The 25,344-nt window shown below is 45.4% G+C and overlaps 1 protein-coding gene across 1 annotated transcript in view; it reads right to left on the bottom strand.

The window, feature by feature from the left end:
- LOC134984006 (uncharacterized) overlaps positions 1–25,344 on the bottom strand; it is a 215,462-nt gene that overhangs the window by 168,365 nt on the left and 21,753 nt on the right. Inside the window, exons 3-6 of the mRNA XM_063949664.1 lie at positions 5,673–5,904; positions 1,511–1,671; positions 831–1,004; positions 628–751 (exon numbers count right to left, since the gene is read on the bottom strand). Of these exons, the coding sequence (XP_063805734.1) occupies positions 628–751; positions 831–1,004; positions 1,511–1,663 (451 nt within the window). The 5' untranslated portion in view covers positions 1,664–1,671; positions 5,673–5,904. The remainder of the gene's footprint in view (positions 1–627; positions 752–830; positions 1,005–1,510; positions 1,672–5,672; positions 5,905–25,344) is intronic.

Here is a 25,344-nt window from a genome sequence, read left to right as displayed (position 1 = left end):
TGTCCAGTAGCCAAGAAGCCAATCCATCCTGCACGCAGGTGAGTTCACTTCTTCTCCCCTAAGTCCCTCGTTGCAGTGATCCTGTTGCCAGCAGGACTCACTGTAAAATAAAAAACCTAAGCTAAACTTTCTCTAAGCAGCTCTTTAGGAGAGCCACCTAGATTGCACCCTTCTCGGCCGGGCACAAAAATCTAACTGAGGCTTGGAGGAGGGTCATAGGGGGAGGAGCCAGTGCACACCACCTGATCGGAAAGCTTTACTTTTTGTGCCCTGTCTCCTGCGGAGCCGCTATTCCCCATCGTCCTTTCAGGAACCCCAGCATCCACTAGGACGATAGAGAAAGTAGGTCTACACCCTGGGATTTGATTTTGGGCGCAAAGTGGTGTCAGACCACTTCCCTGAACCAAGTCTCACAGATATACAAGCAGCAGTTTCTACAGGTTGATTGTGAAAAGGCTGGCATGAAGAGTGATATAGCTATATGGCCCAACAAGGTCCTTTCTCTGTCAATGTACCAAACTATACATTTTCACCACACGCACTACACATGTAACACAGTAATTATACACATAGTATTGACATCTCCTATATACAAACAGTCGGAACTGTGATCAAATCAACTCTTACCCAGTGATGTGAGGGGCTGGTGATCATCCATCATCATGTCCTTGTACAGACCCCTGTGTTCCTCTATATACTCCCACTCCTCCATGGAGAAATAGACAGTGACATCCTCACACCTTATGGGAACCTGACACACACAATGATACAGTCATCACCCAGACACATCCCCTGGTGTTACTGTATAATGTTCCATTCCCAGCAGTCACCTCTCCAGTCAGCAGCTGAATGATCTTGTTGGTGAGTTCCAGGATTTTCTGGTCATTGTGCCTCTCATGTATCAGTGAGTGAGGTGGTGGCACCATGCACAGTGCTCCTGACACATGGGGACGTCTGCTACATGTTACAGACTCACTGGACGTCTTCCTCACTACAGTGTAATCCTGTATATTAAGAGACAGAAATTAGTAATAGAGATAAGAGTGATGTCACGGTGACACTCCAGACTCCTACACTTCCCCAGTCAGGTTCCTGTGTTAGTAACAGAGATGAGTGATGTCACTGTGACACTTCCAGACTCCCTCACCTCCTAAGTCAGGTCCCTGTGTTAGTAATAGAGATAAGAGTGATGTCACTGTGACGCTCCCAGACCCCCTCACCTCCCCAGTCAGGTCCCTGTGTTAGTAATAGAGATAAGAGTGATGTCACTATGATGCTCCCAGACTCCCTCACCTCCCCAGTCAGGTCCCTGTGTTAGTAATAGAGATAAGAGTGATGTCACTGTGACACTCCCAGACTCCCTCACCTCCCCAGTCAGGTCCCTGTGTTAGTAATAGAGATAAAAGACATGTCACTGTGACACTCCCAGACCCCCTCACCTCCCCAGTCAGGTCTCTGTTAGTAATAGAGATAAGAGTGATGTCACTGTGACGCTCCCAGACTCCCTCACCTCCCCAGTCAGCAGGTAGATGATCTCCAGGGTGAGAAGTATTATCCTCTCAGTCACATGACTCCTGCCCCTGTCCATCCTCTCGGAATCAGTATGGGGAGCTATACTGGACTCTCTCCCCTGAATACACGTTTCGCCTTCATGTGACCTCATGACTCAACCTAGAGACATAGAATATTAGTATTGTTTATTACCAGCTATTTATGTAGAGCACACATATTCCACAGCACTTAACAGAAAATATTTAGTCATTCACGTCAGTCCTTGCCCCAATGGATCTTACGGTCCATATTCCCTACCACATGTACACACAAATACACACTAGGGCTAATTTATTTGTAAGAATTCAATTAACCTAGCAGTAGGTGTTTGGATTGTGGGAGGAAACTCTGCACAAACACTGCAAAAACATACAAACAGATGATGGGAATTGAACCCAAGACCTCAGTGCTGTGTGGTGGCAATTCTAACCACTACACCAACCATTTCACCAAATACATACATAGAAACTAGTTGTCTAGGGTGCCTACAGACTAACATACTTTTTAGAGGAATTTTGCCTTTGCTAAGATTTTCCCATCAAGTTCATGATGTTCCATAATGGTATATAGTGCCCAAGGTCTAAGCCACAGACCTTGGGCACTATATACCTGGATCAACAGCTGGATCTTTATGCTTTGGATGCTGGAAGTGTCTACTTTGAAACGCAAAGGCGGGTGTTCTTGAGACAGCCCCATGGGCACAGCTATAGTGTATAGTGGGTGGTAATGCTATGGGGCCCCTGAGACTTAGGGGGCCCCCAGACACGGTCGTATAGTCTTCTACCAAGTTCCCAGAACTGCCTGCTAAGCAACTGGGGCTGAACCATTGCCCGGCCTGAATGCAGTGACGTTCAATTTTCAGTGAATGATGTGTGCAGTGGATGTTATTATTGTACAGGGGACATGTTAGGTAGCACAGTCTTTACTGGGGCACTGTAAAGTGGAATATGAACTGGGGCATTGCAATGTGTCACAATATGAACTGGAAGCACAAAATTATGGGCAGAGGCATTGTATGAAATGTGGGCACTACAATGTGGCATATGAAATGGGGACGCTACACCGTGGCATTATAAACTGAGGGCACTTCAATGTGGCATAATATGTACTGGGGACACTGTATGGCATAATATGAATTGGGGGCACTGTGTGGCATAATGTATATTGGCAGCACTACAATGTGGCATATTGTGAACTAGGACACTACTATGTGACATAAAATGAACAACTGCTGCAGAGAAAGGGGTCTCTCTTGAAGCACTGGAGCAGGGACCTTCTCAAAATGTTGCCATGGGGTCCACAAAGTTCTGGCTACGCTCCTGGCTCTCCATTCACCGGACCATAAAGTCCTTTAGTGAACCAACTCTCTATCCTGAAATGTAAACACTTTCATCGCACTGCGCTGACACTTCAGCGTCCAAATGCATGTCCGCCAACTGCAACCTGGCGTCATGCGGCAGCCAAATCTCCAGCCATGCCCCCTTATACTGTCTGCCTTGTGGTAGGCAGCCCTCTGCATACTGAAGTGACATGGCATCTGAGCTGTGAACCACATACCAAAAGCCTTGCAGTATTACAGGTGCTGATGGAGTATAAACAGTCATCCATGTCTTGGAGATGTTGCAGTCTCCCCCTGTCTAATTACATCTACTTTCTGCTACCTCCAAAAAGAAGTTAATTTGCAGATGCATCGCAGACACCAGTTGGAAGGTGTGCCTAGGCATCTGTGTCCATTAACCATTGCTGACCAGACCCTCTGACAGATGCACTTGTAGCTACTGGGCAGCCAATCAACCATTCATCACTAGAGACCTAGGAATTCTCAAAGCTTCTACAATGGAGTAAAATTTCAGGTAAGCTCCTGAGATAAATTTTCAAAAGAAAAGTTAGGGAGGAAAAACACTGGAGGGAGAGAGGACCTGACCTTATATACTCCTGTGTGATGCCCCTTCCTGTCTAGCTCTTAAATGACCCAGGAAGTCAAGAACCAAAGAAAGGCAGCAGGGTTAGGAGGAGGGAGGATGGTGGAGATACAGAGGGAATAGTGGCGATAATGAGTGGCAAGTGAAAGGGAGGTAGCGATGGTTATGAGGGTACAGTGAATAGTTGGATAATGAAGTATGGTACAATGGGGCAGAGTGGACATTATGAGGAACTGGTGAAGGACAGTGGGCATAATGTAGGTATAATGAGGAATGAGTGAAGGACAGAAGGCATAATAGCAAATGGTTGAAGAGCAGCGGGGATTATGAGGAATGGGTGACGGAATGCATAATAAGAAACGGGTGAAGGATGGCATAAATAGGAATGGGCATGAGGAGGATTGGGCAAAGGACAGTGGGCATAATGAGGAATGGGTGAAGGGTGGCATAATGAGTAATGGGTGAAGGACAGTGGGCATAATGAGGAATGAGTGAGACTGGGCATTGGAGGAATAGATGTAGGACAGTGGGCATAATGAGGAATGGGTTAAGGACAATGGGCAAAATGAGGATTGGGTGAAGGACAGCATAATGAGGAATGGGTGAAGGACAATGGGCATAATGAGGAATGGGTGAAGGACAATGGGCATAATGAGGAATGGGTGAAGGACAGCATAATGAGGAATGGGTGAAGGACAGCATAATGAGGAATGGGTGAAGGACGAAGAACAGTGGGCATAATGAGGAATGGGTGAAGGACAGTGTGCATAATGAGGAATGGGTGAAGGATGAAGGACAGTGGGCATAATGAAAAATGGGTGAAGGACAGCCTAATAAGGAATGGATGAAGGACGAAGGACAGAGTGCATAATGAGGAATGGGTGAAGGACGAAGGACAGTGGGCATAATGAGGAATGGGTGAAGGACAGCATAATGAGGAATGGGTGAAGGACAGTGGGCATAATGAGGAATGGGTGAAGGACGAAGGACAGTGGGCATAATGAGGAATGGGTGAAGGATGGCATAATGAGGAATGGTGAAGGACAGTGGGCATAATGAGGAATGAGTAAGGATGGCATAATGAGGAATGGGTGAAGGACAGTGGGCATAATGAGGAATGGGTAAGGGTGGCATAATGAGGAATGGGTGAAGGATGGCATAATGAGGAATGGGTGAAGGACGGCATAATGAGGAATGGGTGAAGGATGGCATAATGAGGAATGGGTGAAGGACGGCATAATGAGGAATGGGTGAGGAATGGGTGAAGGACGGCATAATGAGGAATGGGTGAAGGACGGCATAATGAGGAATGGGTGAAGGACGGCATAATGAGGAATGGGTGAAGGATGGCATAATGAGGAATGGGTGAAGCAGGATATAATGAGGAATGGGTGAAGCAGGATATAATGAGAGCGAGAGGCGATGGTACTGATGGTGGGAATAATGAGGGAGGAAGATGGTAATAATGCTGACCTAGTGGTGATAATGAGCATGGTCATTACAGGGTGATGGTAATGATGGTGAGCAAGGAGGCAACATTATAGAAAGTGGGGATAAATGAGGGAAGGGTGGTATTTGACATAATAGGGGAGGGGTGATTAAGGATGGGGGGTGACAGATGAAAGTGGGGGAAATTAGTTTGGAGTTATAGTGTAGATAATAGTAAATATGATGTGGGTGGGGTGATGGTATTAGAGAGGAGTATTAGGGAGGGATGATAATGGGGATACAGAGAGAGGGGTTATAAGAAAGGATGATAGTAATGACAAGAGATGGTTGGATGATGTGGGGAGGAGTGAAGATAGTGAGCTAGGTATGATAATGAGGCAGGGGTGAGAGGGTGGAGGGGATAAAGAGGGAGGGGTCATGGTGTGGATAATGAAACAGGGGTGCTAGGGAGGTGTGGAAAATGAGGGAGGGGTTAGAGGATTTAGAAGATGATGAGGTGTGGCTATGAGGCAGGGATAAGAGTGTGCCAGTGGTGGGGATAAAGAGGGAGGGCTGGGGTCAAGTGTGGATAATGAGATAAGGGTGAGAGGGTGGTGGGGATAATGAGATAAGGGTGAGAGGGTGGTGGGGATAATGAGGGAGGGGTATGGTATGAATGAGGCAGGGGTGAATGAGGGAAGGGTAAATGCATCTACACTAATTATAATAAACCACTGACATTTAATAACTGCTCATAATAAGAACAATTACCTGACGCTATTCCCATTCCCCAGTTACATTAGCTGTGCCTCCTCTGCTCTCGACTGCTTCTGCCTTGACCGGAAAATGGTAAAAAAACAAAACAAATCCTGGTTGTGCGTTCCAGCTGACTTCCGCGTTGTGCGGTCCACCTGACTTCCGAGTTGTGCGTTCTAAGTCATCACCTCTCGCCTCTTCCCAGGGTCTAGGTCTCTGTAGGTCTCCCGGGTCTCATCCATTTGTCCTGTTATGGCACAGTGGTCGTTACTTAGATTCCAATCATTGCAATTTAATTAATATATAAAAGCTATAACTCAGTACCTAAGATAACTCTCCATGGGGCCCTTTGGACTACAATACCTATGATGCATTGCTGCAAAGACGCTCATGCTCACTTTTCTCTTCTTTCCTCTCCACAGCAGCGCCCCCTTGTGGTGAGGAATGACGGTCTAACAGTGATCCAACCACGTGTCTATGGAATTACTCTTCTCCATGTAAAATAACTACCTAGCACACAGTTTTACTAACGCCGGGTTAATTGAGGTGGTCGCACTACGCAGAAGGAGGGCGCGAGAGTTCATGGTATATAACCATCATTTTAGTCATAAAATACAAATAAAAGTAGACGCTACAGGGTAAATTTACTAAGGTGAGAGTTCTATTTAAGATGGGATGTTGCCCATAGCAACCAATCAGATTCTACATCTCATTTATCTAGCACCTTCCAGAAGATAATACCTGACATCTGATTGGTTGTTATGCATCCCATCTTAAATAGAGCTCCCATTTTAGTAAATTTACCCCTACATGTTACTAAATTCTGAAAGTGCTGATGAGGACAGTGATCTAAAGACCTAAGGATTGCTGCATGACCACCTACCTGTGTGTTTGTGTCCACATGGTAAGGTACAGTTTCCCAAACTCCACCACTGCAGTACAGGTTTTAAGGATATCCATGGTTGAGCACATTTGTACCTCAGTCAGTTTGATTTAACTATCCGTGCTCAACCATGGATATCCGTAAAATCTGGACTGCAATGGCGAGTTTGGAAAGCTCTGTGGTAGGGAATTAGCCTAAGTGGAGGAGGGACTAGTGTGAATGAATATTCTCTGTACTAGCAAGTATCCTGTATAGTGCATACAGAGAGTTCCCCAGAGAGGACGGCCCAGGTGGGCAGGATTCCGGGAAATGGGTCACTGTGGCCCGGCCCCCTGTGGTGTTTTGCCAGTATGCCTGGCCCTACCACACCAGGGGCAGGGCTGCAATGATGCGATTCATAGCAAACTGCATATATGCGGCCCTTGGGACAATAATGTAAAGGAAGAAAAAAAGCTAGCTGGATCTTAATTGACACATGGGGAGATATGTATCAAACCTTGGAGAGAGATAAAGTACCAAGCCAGTCAGCCCTTCGCTGTCATTTTTCAAACACAGCAATGACAGGAGCTGATTGATTGACACTTTATCTCCCCCCACTTTATCTCTCTCCAATATTTGATAAATCTCCCCCACGATTTTATAAAACTTTTCTATATAGATCAACACAGAAACTGCAAATGATGTATTAAAGTCTATACATGGCTGATGGCAGATACGGTACTAATACACAACGCACTGCTGACGCTTGCAGGCAGTCTTTCTACAACCCTTATGAAGTTTTATTTTCCTTACGCACACGCAACATGGAGGGTTGTTTCTGACGTATTATTTATATAAAGCCACAGGGTCTATTCCCACGCTATGGGTGTCATGTGGGGATAGTCCCTGTAAGTCGGCATGCCCACTGTCGGGCGTTTGATCACTTGGGATCCCTGCGTCGGCATGGTGACTGCAGCGGCGGTCACATGACCGCATCCCTTGGATGGTAGGATGTCTGCTTAATAAAGAGCTACGGCTGGGAAAAGCGCAGCAGTCTTTAATGATCGGACAAAACCACGGCATTTGCGGATAATGCCATGTACGATCATTAAGGGCTAACCCAACATTTTATAGAGTACTTTATGGCTGCCGGGGCTTGCTGGTGCATGTAGTGCCACATAAGAACGATTATTCTATTACACTAACGCCCCTCGCAGCTGGGGGTGTTGGAAGGTGCCCATGTGTAATCAGCACAGGGCTGAGTTTTGTTTCCTGGGGGGGAATGTGGGTGCTGATCGGGCTGCGGCTGTGTGGCATTATGACATTGGGGCCCCATCCTGCGGGTTCCCCTCCTGTAGTGTGACCGGCTTGTCATAGCCTGGCACTGGTTGTGGTTTTTACACGGTGAAAGCAGGTTATCTGTCCCACCGAATTAGGAGTAATCAGCCCAGGCTCAAGTGCTGGCTATTAGATCATTTCAGAGGTAGGTGGGCGTGTGTGTGTGTGTGTGTGTGTGTGGGGGGGGGGGGGTATATATACTATATATTTGGTATTGCAAAGCTCTGTACTTGTGATCTTCATTGTCAGACATATAATTACACCAGGGACCAAGCACCCACAAGAGACATGCCTATAATCAGACTTTTTTTCCATGTTGGAAGTAAGAACCACCATAATACCTCTGCTATCTGGCTGCACCATTTGCAATGTGTAGCACCAGGTCCATAATTAGCGGTGTGTGAGGGGTGCCGGGCACTGTGGGTGGCATAATCACTGCCCTGTGGCACCTGCATGTGGTCTGCAGGGTACCCGACCGGCCATGCTACAGCCATTAGCGTAACTGGAGAGCCGCCCGGGCCTACTAGCACCCTGAGCGAGAAAGTTTTAAAGTGCCCCCGCTCCTGGAAAAGTGGTCGTGGCCTTGCAACTTCATATTATCAAAACTATAAATATATTTTTACACCCCCTCTGCACACACAATTAGCAGCCTTACACATAACACCCACAGTAGTGCTCCTTACACATAATGTCTTCAGTATAGTGTCAGATACACATAATGTCTTCAGTATAGTGCCAGATACACATAATGTCTCCAGTATAGTGCCAGATACACATAATGTCTCCAGTGTAGTGCCAGATACACATGTCTCCAGTATAGTGCCAGATACACGTAATGTCTCCAGTATAGTGCCAGATACACGTAATGTCTCCAGTATAGTGCCAGATACACGTAATGTCTCCAGTGTAGTGCCAGATACACATAATGTCTCCAGTGTAGTGCCAGATACACATAATGTCTCCAGTATAGTGCCAGATACACATAATGTCTCCAGTATAGTGCCAGATACACGTAATGTCTCCAGTATAGTGCCAGATACACATGTCTACAGTATAGTGTCAGATACACATAATGTCTCCAGTATAGTGCCAGATACACATAATGTCTCCAGTATAGTGCCAGATACACATAATGTCTTCAGTATAGTGCCAGATACACATAATGTCTCCAGTATAGTGCCAGATACACGTAATGTCTCCAGTATAGTACCAGATACACATGTCTACAGTATAGTGTCAGATACACATAATGTCTCCAGTATAGTGCCAGATACACATAATGTCTCCAGTATAGTGCCATATGCACATAATGTCTCCAGTATAGTGCCAGATACACATAATGTCTCCAGTATAGTGCCAGATACACATAATGTCTCCAGTATAGTGCCAGATACACATAATGTCTCCAGTATAGTGCCATATACACATAATGTCTCCAGTATAGTGCCAGATACACATAATGTCTCCAGTATAGTGTCAGATACACATAATTTCTCCAGTATAGTGCCAGATACACATAATGTCTCCAGTATAGTGTCAGATACACATAAAGTCTCCAGTATAGTGCCAGATACACATAATGTTTACAGTATAGTGTCAGATACACATAATGTCTCCAGTATAGTGTCAGATACACATGTCTCCAGTATAGTGTCAGATACACACAATGTCTCCAGTATAGTGTCAGATACACGTAATGTCTCCAGTATAGTACCAGATACACATGTCTACAGTATAGTGTCAGATACACATAATGTCTCCAGTATAGTGCCAGATACACATAATGTCTCCAGTATAGTGCCAGATACACATAATGTCTCCAGTATAGTGCCAGATACACATAATGTCTCCAGTATAGTGCCAGATACACATAATGTCTCCAGTATAGTGCCAGATACACATGTCTCCAGTATAGTGCCAGATACACATAATGTCTCCAGTATAGTGCCAGATACACATAATGTCTCCAGTATAGTGTCAGATACACATAATGTCTCCAGTATAGTGTCAGATACACATAATGTCTCCAGTATAGTGTCAGATACACATGTCTCCAGTATAGTGTCAGATACACATAATGTCTCCAGTGTAGTGCCAGATACACATGTCTCCAGTATAGTGCCATATACACATAATGTCTACAGTATAGTGTCAGATACACATAATGTCTCCAGTGTAGTGCCAGATACACATAATGTCTCCAGTATAGTGTCAGATACACATAATGTCTCCAGTATAGTGCCAGATACACATAATGTCTCCAGTATAGTGCCAGATACACATAATGTCTCCAGTGTAGTAGCAGATACACATAATGTCTCCAGTATAGTGCCAGATACACATAATGTTTACAGTATAGTATCAGAAACACATAATGTCTCCAGTATAGTGTCAGATACACATAATGTCTCCAGTAGAGTGCCAGATACACATAATGTCTACAGTATAGTGTCAGATACACATAATGTCTCCAGTATAGTGTCAGATACACATAATGTCTCCAGTATAGTGTCAGATACACGTAATGTCTCCAGTATAGTACCAGATACACATGTCTACAGTATAGTGTCAGATACACATAATGTCTCCAGTATAGTGCCAGATACACATAATGTCTCCAGTATAGTGCCATATACACATAATGTCTCCAGTATAGTGCCAGATACACATAATGTCTCCAGTATAGTGCCAGATGCACATAATGTCTCCAGTATAGTGCCAGATACACATAATGTCTCCAGTATAGTGCCAGATACACATAATGTCTCCAGTATAGTGCCATATACACATAATGTCTCCAGTATAGTGCCATATACACATAATGTCTCCAGTATAGTGTCAGATACACATGTCTCCAGTATAGTGCCAGATACACATAATGTCTCCAGTATAGTGCCAGATACACATAATGTCTCCAGTATAGTGCCATATACACATAATGTCTCCAGTATAGTGTCAGATACACATGTCTCCAGTATAGTGCCAGATACACATAATGTCTACAGTATAGTGTCAGATACACATAATGGCCCTCATTCCGAGTTGATCGGTCGCAAGGCGAATTTAGCAGAGTTACACACGCTAAGCCGCCGCCTACTGGGAGTGAATCTTAGCTTCTTAAAATTGCGACCGATGTATTCGCAATATTGCGATTACTAACTATTTAGCAGTTTCAGAGTAGCTCCAGACTTACTCTGCCTGTGCGATCATTTCAGTGCTTGTCGTTCCTGGTTGACGTCACAAACACACCCAGCGTTCGCCCAGGCACTCCCACCGTTTCCCCGGCCACTCCTGCGTTTTTTCCGGAAACGGTAGCGTTTTCAGCCACACGCCCCTGAAACGCCGTGTTTCCGCCCAGTAACACCCATTTCCTGTCAATCACATTACGATCGCCGGAGCGAAGAAAAAGCCGTGAGTAAAAATACTTTCATCATAGTAAAGTTACTTGGCGCAGTCGCAGTGCGAACATTGCGCATGCGTACTAAGCGGATTTTCACTGCGATGCGATGAAAAAGAACGAGCGAACAACTCGGAATGAGGGCCAATGTCTCCAGTATAGTGTCAGATACACATAATGTCTCCAGTATAGTGTCAGATACACGTAATGTCTCCAGTATAGTACCAGATACACATGTCTACAGTATAGTGTCAGATACACATAATGTCTCCAGTATAGTGCCAGATACACATAATGTCTCCAGTATAGTGCCATATACACATAATGTCTCCAGTATAGTGCCAGATACACATAATGTCTCCAGTATAGTGCCAGATGCACATAATGTCTCCAGTATAGTGCCAGATACACATAATGTCTCCAGTATAGTGCCAGATACACATAATGTCTCCAGTATAGTGCCATATACACATAATGTCTCCAGTATAGTGCCAGATACACATAATGTCTCCAGTATAGTGCCAGATACACATAATGTCTACAGTATAGTGTCAGATACACATAATGTCTCCAGTATAGTGTCAGATACACATAATGTCTCCAGTATAGTGTCAGATACACATGTCTCCAGTATAGTGTCAGATACACATAATGTCTCCAGTGTAGTGCCAGATACACATAATGTCTCCAGTATAGTGCCATATACACATAATGTCTACAGTATAGTGTCAGATACACATAATGTCTCCAGTGTAGTGCCAGATACACATAATGTCTACAGTATAGTGTCAGATACACATAATGTCTCCAGTATAGTGCCAGATACACATAATGTCTCCAGTATAGTGCCAGATACACATAATGTCTCCAGTGTAGTAGCAGATACACATAATGTCTCCAGTATAGTGCCAGATACACATAATGTCTACAGTATAGTATCAGATACACATAATGTCTCCAGTATAGTGTCAGATACACATAATGTCTCCAGTATAGTGCCAGATACACATAATGTCTACAGTATAGTGTCAGATACACATAATGTCTCCAGTATAGTGTCAGATACACATAATGTCTCCAGTATAGTGTCAGATACACGTAATGTCTCCAGTATAGTACCAGATACACATGTCTACAGTATAGTGTCAGATACACATAATGTCTCCAGTATAGTGCCAGATACACATAATGTCTCCAGTATAGTGCCATATAAACATAATGTCTCCAGTATAGTGCCAGATACACATGTCTCCAGTATAGTGCCAGATGCACATAATGTCTCCAGTATAGTGCCAGATACACATAATGTCTCCAGTATAGTGCCAGATACACATAATGTCTCCAGTATAGTGCCATATACACATAATGTCTCCAGTATAGTGCCATATACACATAATGTCTCCAGTATAGTGTCAGATACACATAATGTCTCCAGTATAGTGCCAGATACACATAATGTCTCCAGTATAGTGCCAGATACACATAATGTCTCCAGTATAGTGCCATATACACATAATGTCTCCAGTATAGTGTCAGATACACATAATGTCTCCAGTATAGTGTCAGATACACGTAATGTCTCCAGTATAGTACCAGATACACATGTCTACAGTATAGTGTCAGATACACATAATGTCTCCAGTATAGTGCCAGATACACATAATGTCTCCAGTATAGTGCCATATACACATAATGTCTCCAGTATAGTGCCAGATACACATAATGTCTCCAGTATAGTGCCAGATGCACATAATGTCTCCAGTATAGTGCCAGATACACATAATGTCTCCAGTATAGTGCCAGATACACATAATGTCTCCAGTATAGTGCCATATACACATAATGTCTCCAGTATAGTGCCAGATACACATAATGTCTCCAGTATAGTGCCAGATACACATAATGTCTCCAGTATAGTGCCAGATACACATAATGTCTCCAGTATAGTGCCATATACACATAATGTCTACAGTATAGTGTCAGATACACATAATGTCTCCAGTATAGTGTCAGATACACATAATGTCTCCAGTATAGTGTCAGATACACATGTCTCCAGTATAGTGTCAGATACACATAATGTCTCCAGTGTAGTGCCAGATACACATAATGTCTCCAGTATAGTGCCATATACACATAATGTCTACAGTATAGTGTCAGATACACATAATGTCTCCAGTGTAGTGCCAGATACACATAATGTCTCCAGTATAGTGTCAGATACACATAATGTCTCCAGTATAGTGCCAGATACACATAATGTCTCCAGTATAGTGCCAGATACACATAATGTCTCCAGTGTAGTAGCAGATACACATAATGTCTCCAGTATAGTGCCAGATACACATAATGTCTACAGTATAGTATCAGATACACATAATGTCTCCAGTATAGTGTCAGATACACATAATGTCTCCAGTATAGTGCCAGATACACATAATGTCTACAGTATAGTGTCAGATACACATAATGTCTCCAGTATAGTGTCAGATACACATAATGTCTCCAGTATAGTGTCAGATACACGTAATGTCTCCAGTATAGTACCAGATACACATGTCTACAGTATAGTGTCAGATACACATAATGTCTCCAGTATAGTGCCAGATGCACATAATGTCTCCAGTATAGTGCCAGATGCACATAATGTCTCCAGTATAGTGCCAGATACACATAATGTCTCCAGTATAGTGCCATATACACATAATGTCTCCAGTATAGTGCCATATACACATAATGTCTACAGTATAGTGTCAGATACACATAATGTCTCCAGTATAGTGTCAGATACACATAATGTCTCCAGTATAGTGTCAGATACACGTCTCCAGTATAGTGTCAGATACACATAATGTCTCCAGTGTAGTGCCAGATACACATAATGTCTCCAGTATAGTGCCAGATACACATGTCTCCAGTATAGTGCCAGATACACATAATGTCTCCAGTGTAGTATCAGATACACATAATGTCTCCAGTATAGTGCCAGATACACATAATGTCTACAGTATAGTATCAGATACACATAATGTCTCCAGTATAGTGCCAGATACACATAATGTCTCCAGTATAGTGCCAGATACACATAATGTCTACAGTATAGTATCAGATACACATAATGTCTCCAGTATAGTGCCAGATACACAAAATGTCTACAGTATAGTATCAGATACACATAATATCTCCAGTATAGTGCCAGATACACATAATGTCTCCAGTATAGTGCCAGATACACAATGTCTACAGTATAGTATCAGATACACATAATGTCTCCAGTATAGTGCCAGATACACATAATGTCTACAGTATAGTATCAGATACACATAATGTCTCCAGTATAGTGCTAGATACACATAATGTCTACAGTATAGTATCAGATACACATAATGTCTCCAGTATAGTGCCAGATACACATAATGTTTACAGTAGTGCAGTGCCAGATGCACATGTTATGCATGGCCGGATTAACAATGGGGCAGATGGAGCTGCAGCTCCAGGCCCCCATTGAAAATAGGCCCACAGCCACAGTTAAGGGATCCATAGCTGCCAGCATTACAATGGGTCACACTGACTCATTGTATGCCGCCACCAGTGCTGCACCCACCGCACCGCCACTGCCAGAAAGTACCCTAGTCACTTGAAGTCCTGGCCAGAGCGGGAGGAGGAGCCGATCGCGTCTCTCCTCCATCCTGAACGCCTCCTCCCCCCCAGCCTTTTAGTCATGCTGCTGTGCTGAATGACGCGAGGGAGGGGGGAGGAGCAGCTCTCCCATCTACTTCCAGCTCCTCCCCCCAGACAGCTGCTAAGTGATAAGGGCGGCCCATCCGAATGGGGAGGAGGGGCCGATCTCTCAACTCCTCCCCTTTCCTGCTGTGGCTCAAGCTGCAGCACCGCATGGGCAACCACAATAGATGCACAATGTAGCCCCGGCACTCGGCAGGAGCTATTCATGGCTGCATGAACAGTGAAGCGTGCACCTCAGTACTCATTTATCCAACATTCCTGGATGCCAAAGGGTGAGACCAGAGGCGTCAGGACACAATATGTACATAAAGACTAGGAGGAGGGGGGGGGGGTACAATAAGGCACACACAGTACAGACTAGGAGGGGAGGGGGACTCGCTAATACATAGACTAGGAGGGAGGGAGGGACGGGCTGCTTTTCGGCCCTGGCATTTATGTCACAGGAGGGGGGGGGGGGAGACAGGGTCTCCTTATCCCATGTGAATAGTGCCTGTGTCACTAAGTTTATCACTAAGTTTATATGTGTTGTATTTGTGAGTCTGTGTCAGTAAATTTGTATGTGTGTGTGTGTGTGTGTGTGTGTGTGTGTGTGTGAGTAATGGGTGTCTGTCAGTAAGTATGTATGTGCTAATAAATCGTGTGTGTGTGTCAGTAAGAGTAATCTATGTCCGTAAGGGGTGTCTGTGTTATTAAGTGGTATCTGTCACTAATGGGTATCCATCAGTAAATGTGTTTGTATCAGTAAGGGGTGTCTGTGTATGTAAGTGTGTCTGTGTCAGTAAGGTGTGTCTATAAGTGTGTTTGTATCAGTAAGTGGAATCATTGTCAGTAAGGGGTGTCTGTCAGTAAGATGTTTCTGTGTCAGTAAGTGGTATCTGTCATTAGGTATGTATGTGCCAATAAGTGTTATCTGTGTCAGTAAGAGGTATCTGTCAGTAAGTGGTGTATATATCAAATGTTTGTCTCAGTAAGTGTGTATATTCGTAATAAGGTCAGTGTCAGTGTGTTTGTGTCGTTGAGAGGTGTCTGTCAGTAAGTGGTGTCTGTGTCAGTAAGTGTTGTCTACTCAGCATCTGTGTCAGTAAGTGTGTCCCAGGAGCCCTCAGTTCCCTGGCTGCTCTGTTTTGCCCCATCTCTGCTCCCCTTTCCCCATTTGCTCTGTATTGTCCCCATCTTTTCTAATCTTTCCACATCTGCTCTGTTTTTTTCCATCATTGCTCCCCTTTCCACCTTCTTTGCACGTTGAGCCAGTTCTCTGTGTCATATGGCGGTCACTGCGATGCTTTCTGTGTCATACGGCGGTCACTGCGATGCTCTCTGTATCATATGGCGGCCACTGCGATGCTCTCTGTATCATATGGCGGTCACTGCAATGCTCTCTGTATCATACGGTGGTCACTGTTGCTCTGCTCCACTATTAAGTGGTTGAAGGTACGCACTAGCTATGATCTCCATGGAGATACCCATGGCTCAGACCACACCCCCTACTTAGACCACCCCCTCTGCAGCGCTTGTCACTCCTCCTGCCGAGGCACACAATAGGCCCTTCATAAATGTCAGCTCCAGGCCCCTGTGGACATTAATCTGGCACTGATGCTATGCCCCCCAGTAGTGCCAGTTACACATGATATGCCCCCCAGCAGTGCCAGCTAGACATGATATGCCCCCCAGCAGTGCCATATACACATGATATGCCACCCAGCAGTGACAGCTACACATGATATGCCCCACAGCAGTGCCAGCTACCCATGATATGCCCCTCAGCAGTGCCAGATACACATGATATGCCCTCCAGCAGTGCCAGATACACATGATATGCCCTCCAGCAGTGCCAGCTACACATGATATGCCCTCCAGCAGTGCCAGATACACATGATATGCCCCACAGCAGTGCCAGCTACCCATGATATGCCCCTCAGCAGTGCCAGATACACATGATATGCCCCCCAGCAGTGCCAGATACACATGATATGCCCTCCAGCAGTGCCAGCTACACATGATATGCCCCTCAGCAGTGCCAGATAGACATGATATGCCCCCCAGCAGTGCCAGATACACATGATATGCCCCCCCAGCAGTGCCAGACACATGATATGCAATGCAGCAGTGCCAGATACACATGATATGCCCCCCAGCAGTGCCAGATACACATGATATGCCCCCCCAGCAGTGCCAGATACACATCTCCCCACAGTGCCAGATACATATATGCCCCCACAGTGCCAGATACATATATGCCCCCACAGTGCCAGATACATATGTCTTCAGAGTGCCAGATATGCCCCCAGTGCCAGATACACATGTCCCCACAGTGCCAGATATGCCCCCGATGCAGATACACATGCCCCCAGAGTGCCAGATATGCCCTCAATGCCAGATACACACGTCCCCACACAGTGCCCCCCCCCCCCCCCCCAAAGTGCTGCTCACCGCGCCGCTGATGCTGCTGCTATTTTATTGGTCGGGGAGGAGAGCGCAGCGTGCGCCTTTCCTTCCCCTCAGTCTCCTGTGGCGGTGCTCCAATTAGGCGCCGGTCCACGAGCCAATCAAAGCTTGCAGTCCGGTAGCCAATCAGGAGCCTTAGCTGCTGGTCTGCGAGCTCTGATTGGCTCAGGGGCCGGCGCCGCTTGCATGGGCGCTTGTGGGCGGTGGGACGGCGGGATGGATGCTGCGGCTGCACAGTGCAGGGACTTGGCTCCAGGGCAGGCTCCAATATGGCAGCGCGAGCTAGCGGCGCCCATTAAGTGTGGCACCCTGTGCAGCCGCTCTATTGGAACGTACCTGGAGCTGTCCCTGCCACCTGGTGCGTCCAGGGGAAGCTCCAGGCAGGCACTCTGCAGCCAGTGCCCTTAGAATGCTCGGGCAGTGCCCTATTTACTGGAGTTGGCAGTCCCGTCCACTAGGTGTGGCATTATGAAGTCACGGGGTGAGGGGACGGGGCTGGCAGATTGCTGTATAGCACTTAGGGATGGCAATTAGTGGGTTAACCATTGATGGTACCTTTAGTGGTTAACCTTGATATTAAACCATTCACAGGGAAACCATTGATGGTCATAATTGCTCTAAGCCTTTACCGAGCTACAGGCCAATCCAAGCCTGGGGGCGGGACTACATGGGAGCACTGGGGGGCGGAGCTATGCTCCTTGTTCCAGAACTTATTAGAATTAAAAGAAAACCCATCAGGGGCTCTTTGCTATCGATGTTGGAGAACCATCTGGTTCTCTGACATCGATGGCAAAACCACTTGACATCAGCTAAGCATTGATGGTGTGAAACCATCAATGGTCTGAAACCATGGATGGTCGATGGCCATCCCTAACAGCACTACTCTTATGTAAGGGTCATACAAGATTTCTGGGGTCATACACATGAAATAATAATAGGATGTTATCAATGGAGGTCCAAAAGTGTTTATTTGTTACTAATGGGGGATTCACATAACCCTGGCAATGCCAATACATAGGCAACCAATACATACATAATAGGTTCCAAATACATCTGATGAGATCATAATGGAGTAATGAAAGCTCTGATTTCATTGTAACACTGAACCATCAATAACTCTCCAGGCAGGGGGGGATCTGTGTTACCCCGATGCAGTGTGGTCATCGGGTGGCTTGGTTAAGGAACCCCTACCTCCTAACATGGGAAGGCAAGAGAGCAAGTGGGTAATAGTGAGGACATCTATAGGAACTTCGGTAACTTTGTGCGTCTTCTCCCACGCAGTACTGCGCAGCGTCAAAGTGAAACCAAATCCATGAGAGTCCATTTTGGGGAAAAAATGGTTCTCCTAATTGAAGAACTGCAATTAGTAAGGGTATGGGTCGTTGGGTAGACACAACTAAGGTCAACAGTCATTAGGTCAACCATGGAAGGTCGACATACATTAGGTCGACATGTACTAGGTCGACATGGGTTTTTTTGTTTTGTTTTTGGCGTTGTTTTCTCCGTAAAGTGACGGGGAACCCCAATTAGTGCACCGCTTCGCTAGCCATGCTTCGGGCAAGGTGCCTCGCTCCGCTACCGCTGCGCTCGGCACAGGTTACCGTTCCAATCGTAGTCCACGTGGATCGTAAAGTAGGAAAAATTTAAAAAAAAAAAAAATGTGAAAAACTCATGTCGACCTTTTGACCTGTCGACCTAGTACAACAATCAGCTTGTTCTTACACATACAGTATGTGATATATATTACACATAGAGAGTGTAATACCCTGACCCTGTGCTGCTGTTATCCAGGGAGGGGAGTTTATATAGATAGGGGATGGAGGCACAGGAGACTGCTCCACCTGCACTGTTACTGGGTGAGACAACACGGAACAGACATATAATAAAGGTCTGTATCACATAGCCTCAACCTGGAGTCACCCAGCAGCAAAGCAGCCTCCTCTCGGCGCTCTATTGCTTCTGCCTACACTCATTCATTATAAACTTCCTGCCTGTGCGTTCCACCTGACTCCCTGATTGTGCGTTCCACCTGACTTCCGGGTCATGGTTCCCCCCCCCCCAAAATGTCTTCCCAGTCCCGTGAGTGGGTGAGGCGTCATATGGCAGCTGTATAAGATACATGCACCTCCACGGGCCGGTATTATTTACCCCGAGACCAAAATACTTGAGTCAGTTACTTGCACTTCCGAGGATTTACTGTAGATGGCAGTGGCGCCTGTGCTGTAATGTCATCACTTGAGATCACACACATTGGAATGAATAATGAATATATTGTTGCTTGGAGACAGTGACAGCTGCATGGAGACAATACAGCAGCAGGTCCCTGTGGGTAATATAAGTCTGGCACAGGAAGGGCAAGCCTGCCAACACCTTTACACACACCATCGGCATAGATTCAGTACACGGGCACTCATTTATTCATCAATAGGCACAGTGCCGGTGTAGTGCGATTTTACGCCCTGTGACGACAGTGTCCCCCACCCCGCCCCCCAACCCTGGCACAGCAGCTTAACCCACTGCACACTTCCCCAGTGAAGCGGGCATGCCAGTGAATTATCATCATTAAGCCCTGCCACCTACTGTGTGTATTTGCAAATCACTTTGCCATGCATCCCTACGCTCTACAAACCACACACTTGGACCCACTTCCCCCCCAGTGATGTCCTGGAGGGTAGGCATACAATGCTGGAAAGTAGTACAGATGGTGTGACGGCTAGCATTACTGCCTTGCAGCACTGAGGTCCTGGGTTCTATTCCCACCACGGCCCACCTGTGTGGAGTTTGTATACTCTCCCCGTGCTTGCGTGGGTTTTCTCCGGGTACATCGGTTTCCTCCCACAATCCAAAAATATACTGGTAGGTTAATTGGCTCCTGACACAAAAAATTAAACCAAGTGTGTGTGTCTGTACATGGGCAGACTTGATGGGCCAAGTGGTTCTTATCTGCCGTCATATTCTATGTCTCTATGTAAGTGTGCATCAGGTGCACCTAATATTAGATGCCTCCTTCATCCAAGTGTTAATAGTTTATTTGTATCAATTAACAAAATGCAAAGTGAATGAACAGAAGAGAACATTTGGTGTGACCACCCTTTGCCTTCATAACAGCATAAATCCTTCTAGGTACACTTGCACACAGTTTTGTAGGCAAACACCTTGGTGAACCAACCACAGATTTTCCTGGAAAGAATGCGATCGCATGGTGATTGACAGGTGACAGGCGTGTTGGGCCAGGGTTGGGGAAATGCAGGGGTCTCATGACCGTTTTCGGGGCCGGCCTATGACGTCGCTTGCATTTCCTGCATATGGAAACGCGGCGGCAGTGCCTCTGCGTACGCAGCCCGGCTTCGCAGGCAGAGGTCTACCTCTATTCGATGCGCTCGCAATTAAATTGCAAATGCATCACGGGGTGGCAACACACATGCTGGGTGGCCCCCAGCATGTGAGTCTATGGGCGTAGATTTTGCTGCAAAAGCAAAATCTGCATCCATCTCTGAATAGCTCTCAAAATCCCCAACTCCATTTGCTGAAATGCAGCTGCAAACTTTCAAGGAACCTCCACCATGCTTCACTGGTGACTGCAGACACTCATCATTGTACCGCTCTCCAGCCCTTTGGCGAACAAACTGCATTCAGCTACGGCCAAATAGTTCAAACTTTGTCTCATCAGTCCAGAGTAGAGTACCTGCTGACATTTTTCTGCGTCCCAGTTCCTATTTCATTCGTGCATAGTTGAGTCGCTTGTCCTTGTTTCTATGTCGAAGGTATGGCTTTTTGGCCACAATTCTTCAATGAAGACCACTTCTCTGAACAGTAGATGAGTGTACCTGGGTTCCACTGGTTTCAGCCAGTTCTGAGCTGATGGCACTGCTGGACATCTTTCAATTTCAAAGGCAAGTAAGCATGATGTGCCTTTCATCTGATGCACTAAGTTTCCTTGGCCGACCACTGCGTCTACAGTCTTCAACGTTGCCCGTTTCTTTGTGCTTCAATGCTGAGAAATACAGGCAGGTACTTATCCATCATGCAACACCATTGGGGAGGCATCGGATGTCATTAAGAACTATCTTCAGTGTAAAGAAGAACAAGGAGTCTTGGAAGTGATGATATGGCCCACACGGAGCCCTGATCTCAACATCATCGAGTCTGTCTGGGATTACATGAAGAGACAGAAGGATCTGAGCAAGCCTACATCCACAGAAGATCTGTGGTTAGTTCTCCAAGATGTTTGGTACAACCTCCCTGCCGAGTTCCTTCAAAAACTGTGTGCAAGTGCTCCTAGAAGAATTGATGCTGTTTTGAAGGCAAAGGGTGGTCACACCAAATATTGATTTGATTTAGATTTCTCTTCTGTTCATTCACTTTGCATTTTGTTAATTGATAAAAATAAATTATTAAGACTTCTATTTCTGAAAGCATTCTATAACCCTCCTGTCATGCAAATTTTCAGGCATTTGACTCAGTAATATGTGTTTTGTAATGTGGAGATGTGTTCAGGAGACACTTCTGGCCTGACCGTATTGGGTTCTTCGCAGGCTATTTTTAAATGTAGATGGGGTTGCAAGGTGTTCTCCTTTCACTAGTTCCCGGATTGTGACTTCTGTTTTCACTCTTAGCTCATTGACTGCTGTCTATTATTGATTTACCTGTGGACAATCCATAAGCCCAATCATCATTGTTGGTGGCTTGGGTGATACCATAAGTGTCTGCTAGACTTCGGCTTCAAGCCATCCAATCATTAGAGATACAGGAGGTCTACTTACTGACAGTCATTACAGTGTTCCTCTGGTGAAAAAATCCCTGACCATCTTCTGTTATATAATTTGATTCTATCTAAAATAATTCACGTAGACCATTTACACTCATGTGCCGGAGAAATTGAGACAGGTGCTTCCATTCCCAGTACATGCCCCCACACCCCAGCATTAAATAGTATCTTCTGCAATTGAAGTACTATATATGGGCAATATCTCTGCAATACATTGTCGTGTAATTTGCAGTGAAGATGGCAGTAAATCATGATTTCAGCAACTTTGAACGAGGCTTGTTAGTAGGTGTCAGAGAGAGGGGTCATCTCCGAAACCAACACGAAATTTGGATTTTCATGTGCAACAATTCAAGCGTGTACTGTAACTCCACAACCTCAGCGGAGACACAGCTGTGGCCATCAAAAAACCATAGACGATCGTGAACGTTTGGCATGCATGGTAGCATCTGATTGGAATGCAACATTTAGAATGTAAGCTTTCACAAGCAGGGTCCTTTTCCCTTGTGTACTTTTCCCATCTCTCACTTAATCTATCTTCTTTTCAATACTCCCTTCGACGGCACCAAATCACTCGGTTTTCTGCCACCGGATACTTATGTCAGTGTCGTCTGCTGACGCAATGTTTATATACCCTGTACTTGTCCTATATTGTCTTGAACTGTAATAGGCCCTACACACTGGCCGATTTTCTGAAAGATATGAACGATCTCGTTCATAAATGAACGAGAACTCGTTCATATCTTTCAGTGTGGAGACTCCAGCGATGAACGATGCGTGGCCCCGCGCTCGTTCATCGCTGGTCTCCCGTCGGCTGTGCATGCAGGCCAATATGGACGATCTCGTCCATATTTGCCTGCACTTCAATGCAGCCGCGTGACGGGGGGAGTGAAGAAACTTCACTCCCCCCGTCACTGCCCCCCCGCCGCCGGGTCGCTCGTCGGCCGTCTCCGCCGTCGGGCAGCTCGGCGGCGGGTCGGCCAGTGTGTAGGGCCCATAAGTCGCTGTTTTCTTGTTTTGATAATTTGTTTATGTACTCTATATTAATTAATAATAATAAGAAGAAATAATAACATTGATGCATTTAACAGCAGAATTTCATGCTGGGGTCACAAGTAACATCAACGTTTGAACAGTGGCAACATTCCCTTTCATCTATGGGCTACAGGAGCAGATGGCTCACTCAAGTCTTATTTCTGACCCCATGGCACAAGGCTCTGCCCATCGCCTGGGCTCGTGAATACCGCCTCTGGTCACAAGATGACTGGAAACATGTAACCTGGTACGACGAGTCGTGGTTTCAACTGTTTTGGGTAGATGGACTATTACGCATGTGGAGAAAACTCTACAAGACAATGTAACCCTCATGGCAACAAAAGACAGTCCAGGGCAGCTGTGGTTCTGTTATGGTGTGGGGTGTTTTCAGCTGGCATGCATTAGGACCCCTGATACATCTGCAGTTATCACTGACGCTATATACCAATCCTTGTGGATCATTTACACCATTCTTGTCATACATGCACTCAGACGCGAGCTGGCTTTTTCAGCAGGAAAAATGCACCACCGCACAGGTCTGTAGCCACCAGAACATGGCTGGAGGAGATTTCCACTGAGTTGGCCCCTTTTCACTGGATTTGAACCCAAAAGAACACATGTTGGATGCAGTTCAACGTGCCATCAAAGGCAGGGTTCCTCCACTGGTGAATATTGGAGAATTCAGGAGGCATCTACATAGTACTTCAGAGAGCTACTGTAATCCAATCAAAAGGAGGACCTAAGGTATGCGCTACTAAGCAGGTAACTCCGTTTTTCTGGCACGAGTGTCTATGTCCACCATCCTCTACTTGAGTATTACTCGTTCATTGTAAATGTTACAATTTTCAATTATGGACAGTTATGTGTGTGGAGAAAACCCCATGAGACAATGGACCCAGCATGCCAACAAGGTGTGGTGGCTGTGGTTCTGTTATGGTGTGGGGTGTTTTCACCTGGCATGCACTAGGACCCCACCAGAGGACCACCACCAGATTTTGGCTGTGGCATGCATTAGGACCCCACCAGAGGACCACCGCCAGATTTTGGCTGGAGGATCAGATCTCTGAATTTGGCAACATGAGGTGGCTCCCAGTTCACTGGATCTGAGCTCAGTAGAACTTATGGGTAAGCAAAAGACTGGATCAAAACTTGAACGTAAACTTTAAAATATTTAATTACGATACTGACCGTAGGTTCAATTCACATTGTCCTATTCTGAGGAATGTTGTGGGAATGTAACCATGTGTGGTTTACGTTTCTCAAATAATCAATTTTTATATCTTAAACATTTGACACAATCCTTAGGATGTCCTGATAGGAACAAATACAGGTTTCGTTAACACTCACTTTCCTGGCAGCTAAAAAACCCATTACGAAAACTGGGAAGTCATCTCTAGCAGTCATCCAAGAACAACAGAGATTTAATTGGGTATTGTTTAATAAGCATGCCGTACAACTCCCATAGTATGTTACTGGTTTGAGGAACCTGGATTCTATGTGTCTTTCCAATACTGTTGAGTGACTTTATCTAGTGTAAGTCTTATATTCACTAAAATAACTCAAAAATGTTTATTTGGGTTACCGTAATGTGGAAGTTTCTTCTCTGTAGTTTTCGTCTTTCTTCTCTGATCCTTCCCTCTTCAGCCTAAATCCCAGTGGGGTCAATTTCAAGTGTACTCATTCCTTTATCAACACCCATGGATATGGGTTTACAGTGTCTACAACAAATCTACTGCCGTGATGTAAGGCAAAGTTGGTTGATCTGTCTATTCATAGACAAGAGTGACCAACTAGAAACATTGATAATATATCTGATAGGCCTTGGGGTCCTCAGAACTTATCCAAAGGATAATACATGTGGGCCATCATAAATGTGCTTACCCACAGCCGAGGTCATGTACAAAATGCACCCGGATGCTCTACCCCTTTATCTTGATTGAACAAGCTGACTGGAAAAGGAAATCTTGTTTCCGTAGCGCTCTATATACCAAGAAGAACCAGCGGACCTACTTTACTAAGAATGCCCTCAGTCTACTCAAGTCTTCCTCCTGATATGTACAAACTTTTGCTCCTCCATGAACATGTAGCCCAGAAGACATTT

The sequence above is a fragment of the Pseudophryne corroboree genome (genome assembly GCF_028390025.1).
Source record: "Pseudophryne corroboree isolate aPseCor3 chromosome 3 unlocalized genomic scaffold, aPseCor3.hap2 SUPER_3_unloc_3, whole genome shotgun sequence".
Taxonomy (NCBI): domain Eukaryota; kingdom Metazoa; phylum Chordata; class Amphibia; order Anura; family Myobatrachidae; genus Pseudophryne; species Pseudophryne corroboree.
The sequence above is the reverse complement of the archived record's forward strand: the minus strand, read 5'-3'. Positions and strand labels throughout refer to the sequence as shown.